Below are 13,646 nucleotides of genomic sequence, written 5' to 3' on the forward strand. Positions count from 1 at the left end.
CTTTAATAGTATTAATATTAATAGTATATATATCTATAGAATTAGAAAGGGTTATTTTAATATTTCTTTTCTATATAAATCTAAAAGGGTACGCTTTTAAAATTTATATATATATATACTATATAAAATAATGCTTTATTTTTCTCTATTTGGTCCTAACTAAGAAGCTCTCTAATGTCTTCAATCCTTTGTATCTTCTTCTCTTCGTCAGACATCATACCAAGGGACGTCGCTCTATAAGACGTTAGTGCCTGACTATTACAACTAAGCAGGGAAAACTCACATAAACTTTTTCCGTTCCTGTATCTTGAGCATCCGCTGCTCAACACTATCCTTTACAATAAATCGATACACTTTTACTTCATCCTCCTGCCCCATTCGGTGGACTCGGTCGATAGCTTGCGCCTCAACAGCAAAACTCCACCATGGGTCCATCAGGTAGACCCTTTTGGCACTTGTCAAATTTAGCCCAACACCACCGGCTTTCAGGCTGAGAAGGAGGACTGTGAACTTCCTTGACTCTCTAAATTCCTGTAGGACCGCAGCGCGTATTTTCTGGGGCATAGATCCATCTAGTCTGAGGAACCGCATGTTGGACCGTGCAAGCGCTGGTTCAATAAGGTCGAGGAAGGAGGTGAACTGACTAAACACCACTGATTTGATAATCGGATCTTCCCTGCGGAGGGCCCGGAGCTGATCGATCAAGGCAACAATTTTCGCAGACGCGTTGCCGACTCCAAGCCGTTGAAGAGTGATCCGCGGCCCTTGACCGGCTTCTGCGACATCCGGGTCATCGTCGTTCCGCACCACTTCGAACAGGTCGTGGTAATTGATGACTCCCCGGCACTGGAAGCAACGTGGCACTTCGTGGCGGTCAGTTTGATGCTTGATATAGTCCAAAAGACAATTTTTGCAGGCAGAGTGCCAACAGCCAGTGACCGTTTGCTCAACCATTGGTTCCTCGGCGCAAATTGGGCACTCGTTCACGGCCTCTTCTCGGATCTGATTGAGAACATGAGCGCCAAACGCGTTGGAATTCGCTGGATCGTCCGTCGTCGCGGCAAATCGCTCAATCAGCGACTGGAGATCCATGTCGTCTGCGAGCCCTGAGGCGGCATCGGCAGCAGCGTTGGCTTCCTCTTCGTCAGCTACGATTTCTTGATTGCGAACAAGTAGCGGGTGGCAGCAGGATTGTCGTAGGCGGAGAATCTGCGCAAAAATGCTGGTGAAGGCTTTCATGACGGTGCCGGCCTCGACGTTGGCGAAGAAGGTTCGCTTTGCTCGGGTGTAGATATAGTCGTAAACATCACGCTCGGCCTTGGAGAGCTCGACATCCAGAATCTCCACCTGCTTGGGGGGCAGAGCCACTAGGGGCTCCCCACCCGGCGTCCTCATATCCTTCGTTCTTCTCATGACCAGCGGCTCCAGGATAGTCTGAACGACGTCCAGAGCACGCATATAATCCTTGGATTCGAATGGCACTGTGATGAACGTCCGCCAGAAGGAAAAGTTGTTCCACGGCTCCACCCTCAGAAACCTCACAAGACTGAAGAGATCCTCGAGCCTATTGACGATTGGCGTCCCTGTCAACACCCATCGATGAGTTGCAGCAATCTCATAACAAGCTTTGGCAGTCTTTGACTGGCGATTCTTGATACTGTGGGCCTCATCCAGGATGACACGGAAAAAATTAAGCGAGAAGAGGCCATGGCTGCTGGCTCTGTCGCCATGTCTAGAAGCGATCTGGGTGAACTCAGATAGCACCACACCATAACTTGTGATGACAAGGTCCGGGGCATTTGCCGCGTTGGCCTCGCAGCAGAGCGCTAGTAGATCGACGTTTTTCTCATTCCCATAGTATAGCATGGACTTCAGAGTGCCTTCCTTTGAGGCATTCTCCGCTTCACTTTGCCATTGGGCGAGGAGAGACATGGGCGCGACAACGAGGGTCGTGCATGGGGCATTTGTCACAGTATCGCGCCCCAGAGAGGAAGGAAGACGCGGAAGCTGGTTGACCGACGACACCGGCCGACTAGATTGGCGGACCTGGGCCGCGATTTCGGACTTGTGCGTGTGAATGAGGCTAAGCATCTGGATCGTCTTGCCCAAGCCCATCTCGTCGGCTAAAATTCCCCCGAGACAATGCTGACTTTGCCGTGGAAATTCCAAAGACAGTTCCCCCGAGTACGGATTGACGTAAAAAAAAGGTTGGCCAGCAACAATGGGAAGATCTTTGTCATCGTGATCCTTTGTAGGCCAGGCGTACTCCTCCCACAAGGGATGTATGGATGTTTCTCGTTCTTCGTTTCGCACATTCTTCTCTTTCTGTATCATCCAGTGCAACGACTGCTTCTGGTATGGGCGCAATGTCAAGGCGAACGATTCAGCAGGCTCCGTCTCTGGGGTGTTAAAGTCAAATGACTGCGCCTTCTTATAGAGAGCGTCGAGTTGGTCCTGTTCAAGCTCCTCGCCGTCTTCATTATCCTCCGAGGAAGATGACGGAGCCGCACCATCTTGGTCCTGAGGAGATCTCGGCTGATTTTTGTCTCTTGTTTCAGCCATCTCGGCAGCTTCGAGTAGCTCTTGTCGCTTGTTCTTTGCTGCCGTCGGGTTGCCCCTGGTAGGCAGAAGATTGATTTCCTGGAAGAGCTTGACAAGCGCAATTTGTCTGAGCCGCAATTCTCTCTCTTCGGATGTCTCGCTCTCCTCAAATCTCCCGGTTGTCCTGTTGTCTGCGACCCGGAGCTCGCGGCCAAAGAAGGCGGACCTCATCAGTGAGCATCGAAGTTGCAGAAAGACTGTGTCATTGGTGCGCAGCCTTTCAGGAGCATAGACGCAAGTGCCTTCGAATGAACAAATCTTCTGATCTATCAGTGTTGACACCCAGTTTGCTGTATCCTTGGCCAAACGCCCGATCTCTCTGCCGGCAACGTCGGTGAAGCGGACGATCACATCGACCCGCCTGGCTGCGGCTGCGCTATGTTGAGCCGCCCGAAGTTTGCTCGGTGCCTTTTGCTGGAGGGATTTTGGCGCCTGAATCCTTTGGCGCTCAATCCGGACAGTATCGCCATGTCTCAAGAGGTTATTACCGCTGCGTGTTGCCCATCCTTCAACTCCAAACGCGCCAATATATCTAGATTCGGGCATCGATTGCAGAGCGGAGGCAGGACGGGGCCGCTGGATCGAGTTATCGGGTTTGGGAGGTAATCTGCCAGAAGTAGGGCGCACAGGGGTCGAGACCGTCGATTTTCGTTTTAAGTTCCTCCAGGTCCCGTCAAGGTACATGTTGATGGCTCGCTCCAAGTCATTTCCGCAGCTCTCCCGAATTTGGGCAACCAAATCTGAATCAACTTTCTTGCCGACAAAACTTTCGAACGTCCCTTGGTCAAAGACAGCGGGGTGCGTCACATCGATGGGAGGTTTTGCGCAGCATGACCCTGACAGATCGGAGCTGGTGGACTCGTCGACATTGGGCCGCAGAACAAAGCATCTGTCATCGGGGAACGGTGTACCAGACGCTCCTCTATGATCAACTTCGGCTTCGGCAGAAGGCTTGCCAACGGCGCTGTTACAGGCTTGGGTGGTCTCGTCGGTCGCATCCGCAAAGAACCGCCGCCTCTTGGTAGGCGGCTCATCAGAGCCAGGGCCGTCCATAGTCGTGGAAATCGAGTAACATTGAGAATGGCGACGGGGAAGAACGAAAGTCTGTGGAAGGCGTTGAGCGGTAACTCGCGGGAGACGCGACGCCAAACCCGCGAATCGTCGCGCATGTCATGTGACCACGTGTCTGCCACGGAAGTGGGCACTGTGCTCTTCAATTGCATCACCTCGCTGGCGGCTGCTACTTGCATGCCGAGCTGTGCAAGTCAGATGCACAACGGTCCTATGAAGAAGATGGTGTTTCCCAGTTAGATGTCTGCCCCATATGACTCTAGTCACAGCCGCTGGAAGCGGCTTCAAACTCTTGCTACGGAGATCTCCTCAAGTTGGCCGTGGCCTTGCAACGAGCGTAGACGCTTCAGACGTTGATAAAGCACGCAAATACTGTCTGAATCAGCTCAGGTTTGCAACCGGCTATCTACCCTTTCATTCCGGACCCTCAGCTGATGGCCGCTTAGACAAGGAGATTACGAAGCGTATCTTATCCGGCACTTCATCCCCAGCTCGGCACGGGATGCATACGATGCTCTCCGGACGTTAAACCTCGAACTTGCTCGCCTGCCCGAGGCTGTGTCAAACCCAACGATCGGCCGCTTTCGAATGCAGTTTTGGCGAGACACGATTAGCAGCATATTCGCCGGTAACCCACCGCGGGAGCCCATCTCGATATTGTTGCATAGCGCCATCACGAACCTCGCAGCACGGGCAGGAGCCAGCAGTACGAGTTCCATCAAGTTCTGGCTCCTGCGATTTATCAGCACGCGGGAGAAGCACATAGAAAACAGGCCATTCGCAAGTCTAGCGGCCTTGGAAGACTACGCTGAGAACACGTATGCCACCCTGATGTACATGACTCTTGCAGTGATGCCAATGCGATCCATGCATATGGACCACCTGGCGAGCCACATTGGCAAGGCATATGGCATTGCCGCAACTCTACGGGGCATACCGATCCTTGCGGTGCCTTCACAACCCATACAAGGTCCGTCGGGATCCAATGTTGGGAATACTCGAAGCCCAACGTTACTGCTCCCGCTTGATGTCATGGCAGAGGTGGGCTTGAAGGAGGAAGACGTCTTCCGCCGCGGGCCTAATGCCGAGGGCCTTCAGGATGCCGTTTTCCAAGTCGCTACCCGTGCTAACGATCACCTCATCACGGCCCGCGAGATGCTGAAGAAGTTGCAAGCCGGTCAGGAACCCGGACATGAGTATGAACACGTGGGGGAGCGAGAACACGCATACCACGGACTATTACAGGGCGACGAGGATACTACATCGAACGTCAAGCGCGGATTTGGTGTACTGTTGGAGGCAATCGCGGCAAGGGATTATCTTCAGCGCCTAGAGAGCGCCAATTTTGACCCTTTCACGGTTAAGAACAGCTGGAAGTTGCCCTGGGGACTTTGGAGGTCGCTAAAACGGCACGAGATATGAGATGTCGGAAAGTGTAGCACCTCCATCCTGGTGGGAGGCAGCGGGGCTTGTCGTAGATCAGACAGTGTTGTAGAACACTCATCAGGTTGCTGAGAGACCACATTCAGAAAGTCCACAACCTCGCTATCGCGAATTCATTTCGCTCCAGTCTATCGGTAGGGGTGACGAGACCAGGTTTCGACTCAGCCCTGACTGTAATTTGATGGCAGGTTCTTCACAATCCAATCCACAGCTGGTCGCACGGTACCTTTCTGGTGTTGCTGTTCGGCGAAAAGGCTGTAAGCCGACGATAACCGAGAACAGAGATTTTACAGATTTTGCTGAAGTCCCCGCTTAGGTACCGCTCTGGTGCTACCAGGGCAATGAACGGCCCGAAAGTCCTGGTCGGTGGGACCCCACTGCTGAGGTATGCTGTCCACCCGAAGTTTCATCAGCAGATCTTTTGACATTGTGGCGGTTTACATAGAAGAAATGGAAAAGCTCACGCAATATACTGCAAGTAGTTTGATCACCGTCGTGATTGTACTACGAAGGGTACCAATTACGGCTTCTAGTGGTGTCAGAGTCTACCTGAACCGTTCAATACTGTGCATCTTACGTAAATAGCAATGGTATCAAGATTGCCGACTAAAGCTGTGGAGATGCCGGCCTACTTCTCAGGACACCGCCTACGGACCGATGAGGGAACCGCCTCACACTCGGCCGACTCCGATGCCGACGGAAGGGGCGACTCCCGCCGGGAACATGGCCCCGATGGCGGCCGCCCCGTCTCAGGCCGCCGACCAGTCGATTTGTGGAATTCCTGCACGGGGTGCGGAGTAGTGCACTTCGTACACACTACAGCCTGTTCAATGTCGTTTTCGTCTGAAGCGGATTGCCGAACGCTTTACAGGTAAGACACGGAGGAACACAAAAGGATCTCATCATCGTCGGCCGCATAAATAGGATGGCATGGTATGGTGTACACTACGGGTTATATCATGACGGATGATTTCTGTAAGGCACCGTCTCCATGGCTGTATTAGACGAGTTATGCTTTTGCATGTAATGTACGTACGTACCATGCCGGTATTCCACGAAACCCATCCCTTACTCTCTTCTACCTGGCCTACGGGGTAGTACAATACAGGTCGCGTAGGGACCTACTTGGTATAGGTATATATAATATGTATCATATAACATAGGCATGAAGGGGTATCCACAAAGATACTTAAGTGTTGTTAAATGGTCCTGCACATATTAAGGACTTCCCAGAATTGCCATGTAAGAGCAAGGAAAAGCAATGTAGACGGTAATCGAGATAGTGGACACAAAACATTTGCGAATTGCACCTGCCGTCAAAACAAGTGAAAATTTTCTAATATTTCCACCCTATTGCCTCCACACCAGGTGACCACAAGCACTAGAGAGTCCAATGACCATAGTCCCTGGCCATGTGATCGTAAAAGAGTTTGGCGCTCAAGTGGTCGAGTCTTGTTCTGCTGCTGTGGGGCCAAACTAGATCTAGAACAGTGCAGCCTCGGGCAGTTCAGTGGTCCCTGATTGTGGGTCGAATACTGACGCCATATCATTCCATCATGCAGCGGTGACAGCACCACCCTATCCGTAGTACGGACGTATACTCCGTAGTACTGGTGAAAACGATGTGCCGAAACAACCTAATAGAATGTACATAATACATATATATATAGGTAAGATACGTAGGTAGTTATAAGTCTAGAAATACCTTATAACGTACCAAGTACTTGCTAGGTATACGGATAAAGTACCTTCGTATAGGTTATTGACAGATCTTCATCGATTCGTCTTGAACTGGCGAGACGCTGCGCCATTGCCTCTTTCCGTCAACCTGGCCGCGGAGACTAGTACAGCCGCCAGGGTAGGTGCAGTGTTGCTTGCTAGTGTAGACGGAAAGAGAGGCATAGGGCGTCGGGCGGTCCTTCTGGACCGAAGGTTCGCGCATCGACGGGCAAGTGATCCCTGTCACTTTGCCCCACATCCATTACATCCCATTACTTGATGGAAACCGGCAGCATTGCGCCTTGCTCACTGCTGGAAAATACAAATACGGTCTGACCTGCATTTCGCACTGAGAGTTCTCTTCATATTAAAGGGACAGGTATTCTACTCGTTTAGATCTGAACCCAATTATTTTGCTCGAGTATATACGGCACTGTCACCGACATTCGCTGCCATTCACACACATCAAACTTCGCAAAGGCTCCCTCTACCTCGACTTAAAGACTACCGATACCCGGCCGACGAGCCTAGGTGCCGCAGTTACCTCGAAGCCATCGCCCATCTTCGGCTGCACGGCCGTTGCCGTTGTTGCTCGCATCCCAGGGCACGAACTAAGGTTGTTAATGACGGTTTTGGCGCCTTGGGAGCGTTGATTTCGTTCCCGCACAAGCCAAGCCTTGCCTTTCCAAACTGCATCATTGTGGCGTGACCAGGCGTTTTAGTCGATCTTGCGGAGTATCCGTGCCTGTCCGTCTTAGCGAGCCAAGATGCCACATCGGGTCGTGGACTTCCTTCGGTCGTCGACACACTCGATCGAAACCCAGGTTCCAAGCCTCGCCAAAAAGAAGACACCAGGCGCCCAAAACAAACGGAGGTGCTCCCCGGACCGGATCGCCAAGAGCTCGCAGGGCTCCGGGAGGGCATCTTTAGCCTTGGTCAGTGAAGACGACTTAGGCGATACTCCTGTGCCGCCGTATTCCCCGCGTGTCAAGATGGCCGATTCGCGGACAAGCAGCTCCTCCTTAGACTTTCACCGGGAACATGGATCCCACCACACACACCATTGGATATCGTTCCCCGGAATGCATTTTGGTCGCTCGAGCAAGGAGACAAACACCTCGGCGCCGGCAACTCTTGATTGGCAGCTTGAATCACCCCCTCTCGTTATGTACGGCGACCCACAAACAAGCAGCGGGGCGCTGCTTTCGGGCCAATTGTTTCTGGACATCAAAGAAGAAGGCTTGGAGATCGAGACGCTCGTCGCAACCCTTAACATCCGAGTCACCCAGAAGAGGCCGTTTGCGAACCATTGTGCAGATTGCGCAAACCAGCGCACAGAGCTGAAGCGGTGGGAGTTGATTCAACACCCGCTTGTTATGGCCAAAGGTACGCTTCACAGATTCGCATCCGCACCTCCCGTCCGTATTCCCTGTTCAAAAACAAGAGGCTTACTCCAATTCCCCGTAGGCGAGCATTCGTTTCCTTTCTCAGTGTTGCTGGAAGGGCACCTTCCATCCAGCATGGACAGCCCGCTGGTTTCAATTTCGTACGAGTTCAAGGCCGAGGCCATTCCCAGAGTCAATTCCTGCTCGCTGCCACCCATCCTGCTTGAAAAGACGCTCGATGTTCGGCGCAGCCTTCCGACTTCCGAGACACCTCATCACTCGGTCCGCGTCTTTCCGCCAACCAATATCAAAGCCAGCGCACACTACCCCCATGTAATTCACCCAATTGGCAGCTACACACTATCGCTCCGTCTCGACGGTATCGCCAAGCTTAATGCGAAGGTCAACACGGTCGAATACTGGAAGCTGAAGAAGCTGACCTGGAAGCTCGAAGAGACAACAAAGACGATCGCACCAGCATGTGAGCGGCATAGCCCGAAACTAGGCGAAGCTGCTGAGCAGCAGAGCAAAAAGGGCGTCGTTCGCTCGGAAACCCGAATCATTGGGGAGAAGACATTATTCTCTGGTTGGAAGAGCAACTACACGAGCGCCACGGACAGTGTTGTCGAACTAGAGCTGGATTATAGTCTGGCAAAGAATGCGAAGTATGCGTGCGACAGCAAGAGTCGTGACGGGACTGAGGTGACCCACCAACTCATAGTCGAAATGGTTGTCTCACAGGAATGGGCCCCTGTCAACAAGCCGTCTCTCGTGACGCATACTGGTGTTGGGCGCATCTTGCGGATGCACTTTGGCACCATCCTCACGGAGCGGGCGGGAATCGGCATCAGCTGGGACAACGAGGCCCCTCCCATCTATCAGGATGTGCCCCCTAGCCCTCCCGCCTACTCTGAGGAAGCCAACTTGTCGGCCGAGAATTCAATTGCCGATCTGATTGAGCCCCTAGACGGTGCCCAGGCGCAAGGGGATATCTCGCGCATCTAACGTGGTTGCCGCTAGTCACTTCGAAGCGGTCACCGCAAGGGGGGGAATTGCCACTGCTAAATGAGCTCCGAGAGAGGAGACACGACACACACGACAGAGAGACAGAGAGCGGCCATGCACATGACATGATGCTTTATTGATGGATGTTTTGATTTGAGAGCGGCATCGTTGGTTTGGTCAAAACTGTGTTCCTGGGAGCTGGGTTGTATATGAAGATACCCTTTGATATTCATTTTTTCTGTTCCGTTTTTATGATGCATCTTCTAAGGGGCTCAAAACGGCGGGTCATCAAAACTTAGCGGGATCAAGATAGGGCGTTTAAGTGGGGTCAATCAATCGAAAGACGGTTTATAATCCGGGCAAAGGACGCGTACATTGGTGTTCTGTACTTTGAACGACATTATGCTCGTGGCCTAGAGATAATATAGTCTCTTGCTTACTTGACTGTGAGGGTTATGAGTAACCTGCTATGAATGTTAAGTCCTCTCGCGTTGTACCGTCGGCAACTTGCGATTGAGTCATCAAGGTATCGAACTTTTTTTCCCCAAAGTGTGGAAGCTGCCCCTGATCTGCAGCTATTTATTTGCGGGGTAGTCCGTGGGGTTGAGCCTTGCTGGGCGACTGTCCGCGAGGAAGAGTTTTATCGATAAGGCAGTGGCGCTCATGAGGCCCACCCTAACGGTGTTGCTCACCGGTCGCAGCTCGATGACTCCGGCAAGGAGGTTCGACTCAGACGGCGAACAAGGCGGCCAACAAGCGCCTGGAGATAAAACGTTCCTGCTATGACTCTGTGCAGTTTCTCTTCACTGTTCACTTCGCTCTGTTAATCCACTTTTTTGTTCTTGTACGGACATACAATACGGAGACGCAACAGTAACTAGCCCGATGATCCGGTGGAGGTCTCGCCCATCTCAACCCACGTTTGATCCCACTCGGCTTGTATAGACGGCCGCGAAAATGACCAGCAAATCCGCTAAACAGTCATCCCATGAGCGTCGGAAAGGCGAGGCTGCTCTCAGCGACTTTGCCGAGTACGTCGAGAAGCAGCAGGCTCTCCGATACCCGAGCTCCAAGCAGGTGGCGGCGACGGCGGCAGCTGGTAGCACCCAGGGAGATCTTGAACACCACGAGGAACTAGATGACATTCTCGACAGCCTCGACCTCTCTGATCCGACCCCGCGTGTGAGGTTACGAGAACTTCTACTGTCTTCCAGCGGTGATGCCGATGCCCTCCAGAAACTGGTCGACATCATAAGCGAGCGGTTGTCCGAAGGCCATGGAGAGACTGTATTCGACGTTGGATTCGAGAACAATGGCGAGAGTATGAGGTTGTCTCGTGATGAGTGGGAAGTGGCGATGGGCCGACTAGCGGAAGCAGCAAAGAAGCTGCGAGCCGACACCCAGCTACTCTTGACGAAAAATGTGGGCGGCGACCTGGATGGGGCGCCGACAAAGGACGGCGATTGCAGCGGGAAAGTCATGATCCGGAAAGCTCCGGCCACGGTTGAGGAGGTCATCGAAACGAGGATAGCTGTCGTTGGAAATGTAGACGCAGGCAAAAGTTCCATGCTCGGTGTCCTTGTCAAGGGCGACCTTGATGACGGTCGGGGCAAAGCACGGGTCAATCTTTTCCGACACAAGCACGAGATCGAAACGGGACGGACGTCGTCGGTCGGAATGGAGATCATGGGATTCGACACAACGGGCCAGGTAGTGGTTTCCGACACCCCGGGACGCAAGCTGTCGTGGGAGGAGATTGGGAAGCGCAGCGCCAAAGTCATCACATTCACTGACCTGGCGGGTCACGAGCGGTATTTGCGCACCACGGTGTTTGGACTCTTGTCGAGCAGCCCAAACTATTGCCTGCTCATGGTTGCGGCTAACAACGGGCTGATCGGAATGAGCAAAGAGCACCTGGGCATCGCCCTTGCGCTGAATGTTCCGGTCATGGTGGTCATCACCAAGATTGACATTTGTCCGCCGCAGATTCTGGAGCAAACCATCACGCAGATTACTCGGGTTCTCAAGAGCCCTGGGGCAAGAAAGATACCCATTTTCATCAAGAACCGCGAGGAGTGCATCAACACGGCCACGCAATTTGTGAGCCAGCGAATCTGCCCTATCTTTCAAGTATCGAACGTGACTGGCGAGAACCTGGATCTGGTCCGCTCGTTCCTCAACATCCTGCCACATCACGGCCGCTACGATGCCGATGCCCCGTTCGAGTTCCATGTTAACGACACATTTAGCGTCCCCCACGTCGGGACAGTGGTTTCTGGAATTGTCAAATCCGGCGTCATTCACGCCGGAGATGATGTTCAGATCGGGCCGGATTCTCTGGGGCGCTTCATACAGACCTCCATTCGATCCATCGAGAGGAAAAGAATAGGCGTGCCAGCGGCTTCAGCAGGCCAGTCTGCCTCCTTTGCTCTGAGGCGAGTTCGGAGGAAAGACGTTCGTAAAGGAATGGTAGTGTTGCCAAAGTCAGACGGAGCTCCTCCCAAAGTGTACCGCGAATTTGTGGCTGAAGGTAATGGCAGCTCCCGCTAAGCAATCTTGCACACCCTGTTTGCATGCTTACCATCGACAGTGCTCATCCTCTCGCACGCAACAACCATCAAGACCAAATACCAAGCAATGCTGCACGTCGGACCAGTCTCTCAAACCTGCGCAATCATTGACGTCGACCGTCCTTTTATCCGGACTGGAGACCGAGCTACGGTTGCTTTCCGCTTCGTGCAGCGGCCCGAGTATCTAGCACCCGGTGATCGCCTCCTTTTCCGGGAAGGAAGAACAAAAGGCCTGGGCATCGTCAAAAGCGTTGGGTACGACCCTTCCAAGCCGCTCATGTCGAAGCAGTCGGAAAGCGGTGTTGGTGACGAACAGCAGCCCTCCGGCCACGCGGCCCGAGAGAAGTCGGATGATAAGGTGGCCCGTGACATGAAGATTGAGGCATGACACAAGATTCCGCCGTGACACATAATAAAGCCGAACCTTGCTGTCGCTTTTTCGGCGGCAGTGGGAAGCACAATGCCAGGTTTGGAGGGGTCGGGATTGGAATTACGCCATTAGGGGATCGTCTTCTCAAGCATGGCCGGAAGTGAATGGTTCGGGATGATCGCGAAGTCTAGGGAGATGGTATGTTTCCGACGGTGTTTGGGGCTACAAGTCTGGGTCGGTACTTGCTCGGTCTCAAGGAGGTTAACTGAAGTGCTTTGAAACCTCGATATGGAATAACAGACACTTATTATTGACTTGCAACCCTTTTCCGGGCGCGCGCCCTCCATGTTTCCGTAGCATTCGAGGTTCTGACTAAGAAGACTCAGCATACAGGCACCGATGAATGCCAACCAGGGATTGTCATCACGGAACCGGGTTTGCCGCTGCCATTTGTCCGGGTTGCGCCTGTAGAAGCTGCCATCGGCCGTGACTACTCTATTTCGGTGCTGATTTGTCTTTGGCCAGGTCTGCTTTACAAGTGCGTGTCTGACAGGACCGGCGCCGAAAGAATCAAAACGATGCTGCGTGGGGAGATATGAGGACGACGCTATCGCCTGTGAATAGATTAGCCAGTCAAACAAGTGACAGTGAGGGGTGTGTTATCTTGACGAACCTCTCACAAATAGCATTTCGGATTTCTTGCTCACGGTCTGGTCAGAACGTATTAGCTACAGCAGCCTTGTGAACCAAGAGTGATTGCTCGAAGGGAGGTGATGACAATGGTGGGCCTACCTTGACGTCCTCGTCATCCTCGTCGTCAACGACGTAGATTGTCTCTTCAACATCACCGAGCACGAGGTTGCAGTGGCTGTCGTAAGCCTAAGAAAATGGGATTGAGTGTTGGTCGATCAAAGCTTGAGGCTGGGGGTGACCGAGAAATGTGGGGCCGGGAGACTGGAGCTTACATGGAGGCGTCCTTTGAGCTCTCGGTCCCCTCTCAGTTTCACGCAGACCACTTCGTCGAGTAGCAGGCGAACGAGGTCGAGGGGCTCTGACACGGCGTTGCCCTCATCCCTGGCTTCGGCCATGGCGAGGTATTATAATTTGCACGTTGTTTCGCCTTGCTGTGTATTTCGAGCTGGGCGTGCTGTCTCGGGCGGTTTGTCAGAGGCTCGTTGCAGCTCGCAACATCAGAAAGGCCAGGCACGGAGGCTTGCTCCGGGTTTCTCTGAAGGCTTGAGCCTTGGTGGCACTTACAGTTGTGCCACACCCCTCCGCCTTCCTGATTCGTTGCCCAGGTGGCCCCACAAACCTTCGCAGTGCACTCTGTGCTCCCGAACGTATTCATAGTAGATGGGAAAGCCTTACCAGGATGGATGATGTGGAAGGTAGGGTATGCTAACTAGCCTTTTACAACGTAAGCTCTTCAACTTCGCGCCTGCTCATGTTCGTCAATGGAGCTCTTGGCCATCAGCAATCACC

At 52.9% G+C, this 13,646-nt stretch overlaps 5 protein-coding genes across 5 annotated transcripts; 3 read left to right on the top strand and 2 right to left on the bottom strand.

The window, feature by feature from the left end:
* Positions 1–257: 257 nt before the first annotated feature.
* Positions 258–3,708, bottom strand: MYCTH_2303362 (RAD5-like protein). The gene has a single exon (XM_003662533.1). The coding sequence runs from the start codon at positions 3,652–3,654 to the stop codon at positions 280–282; it is 3,375 nt and encodes a 1,124-aa protein (XP_003662581.1). The 5' UTR covers positions 3,655–3,708; the 3' UTR covers positions 258–279.
* Positions 3,709–3,852: 144 nt separating this feature from the next.
* Positions 3,853–5,275, top strand: MYCTH_2303364 (uncharacterized protein). Its single transcript, XM_003662534.1, has 2 exons — positions 3,853–4,062; positions 4,119–5,275. Exons 1-2 carry the CDS (start codon positions 3,926–3,928, stop codon positions 5,092–5,094), a joined length of 1,113 nt encoding a protein of 370 aa, XP_003662582.1. The 5' UTR covers positions 3,853–3,925; the 3' UTR covers positions 5,095–5,275.
* A 2,551-nt stretch (positions 5,276–7,826) lies between these two features.
* On the top strand, positions 7,827–9,224 carry MYCTH_2062265 (uncharacterized protein; the record flags this gene model as incomplete). The annotated part of the gene is made up of 2 exons (XM_003662535.1): positions 7,827–8,220; positions 8,302–9,224. 2 exons carry the CDS (start codon positions 7,827–7,829, stop codon positions 9,222–9,224), a joined length of 1,317 nt encoding a protein of 438 aa, XP_003662583.1.
* An 864-nt stretch (positions 9,225–10,088) lies between these two features.
* Positions 10,089–12,237, top strand: MYCTH_2303368 (uncharacterized protein). Its single transcript, XM_003662536.1, has 2 exons — positions 10,089–11,754; positions 11,815–12,237. Exons 1-2 carry the CDS (start codon positions 10,182–10,184, stop codon positions 12,180–12,182), a joined length of 1,941 nt encoding a protein of 646 aa, XP_003662584.1. The 5' UTR covers positions 10,089–10,181; the 3' UTR covers positions 12,183–12,237.
* A 272-nt stretch (positions 12,238–12,509) lies between these two features.
* On the bottom strand, positions 12,510–13,380 carry MYCTH_2303370 (uncharacterized protein). The gene is made up of 4 exons (XM_003662537.1): positions 13,130–13,380; positions 12,957–13,043; positions 12,838–12,874; positions 12,510–12,778 (listed from the first exon to the last, which is right to left on the bottom strand). The coding sequence occupies exons 1-4, from the start codon at positions 13,250–13,252 to the stop codon at positions 12,735–12,737; spliced, it is 291 nt and encodes a 96-aa protein (XP_003662585.1). The 5' UTR covers positions 13,253–13,380; the 3' UTR covers positions 12,510–12,734.
* Between the last annotated feature and the right edge of the window lie 266 nt (positions 13,381–13,646).

Source organism: Thermothelomyces thermophilus, chromosome 3 (genome assembly GCF_000226095.1).
Source record: "Thermothelomyces thermophilus ATCC 42464 chromosome 3, complete sequence".
NCBI lineage: Eukaryota > Fungi > Ascomycota > Sordariomycetes > Sordariales > Chaetomiaceae > Thermothelomyces > Thermothelomyces thermophilus.

Excerpts from the sequence above, each read along its gene's own strand:
- MYCTH_2303362 (XM_003662533.1), bottom strand. The coding sequence starts at position 3,654 with ATGGACGGCCCTGGCTCTGATGAGCCGCCTACCAAGAGGCGGCGGTTC.
- MYCTH_2303364 (XM_003662534.1), top strand. The coding sequence starts at position 3,926 with ATGACTCTAGTCACAGCCGCTGGAAGCGGCTTCAAACTCTTGCTACGG. Across the intron at positions 4,063-4,118 it reads TACTGTCTGAATCAGCTCAG|ACAAGGAGATTACGAAGCGT; the intron begins GTTTGCAACCGG and ends ATGGCCGCTTAG.
- MYCTH_2303368 (XM_003662536.1), top strand. The coding sequence starts at position 10,182 with ATGACCAGCAAATCCGCTAAACAGTCATCCCATGAGCGTCGGAAAGGC. Across the intron at positions 11,755-11,814 it reads CCGCGAATTTGTGGCTGAAG|TGCTCATCCTCTCGCACGCA; the intron begins GTAATGGCAGCT and ends TACCATCGACAG.
- MYCTH_2303370 (XM_003662537.1), bottom strand. The coding sequence starts at position 13,252 with ATGGCCGAAGCCAGGGATGAGGGCAACGCCGTGTCAGAGCCCCTCGAC. Across the intron at positions 13,044-13,129 it reads AGCTCAAAGGACGCCTCCAT|GCTTACGACAGCCACTGCAA; the intron begins GTAAGCTCCAGT and ends CCATTTTCTTAG. Across the intron at positions 12,779-12,837 it reads CGAAATGCTATTTGTGAGAG|GCGATAGCGTCGTCCTCATA; the intron begins GTTCGTCAAGAT and ends ATCTATTCACAG.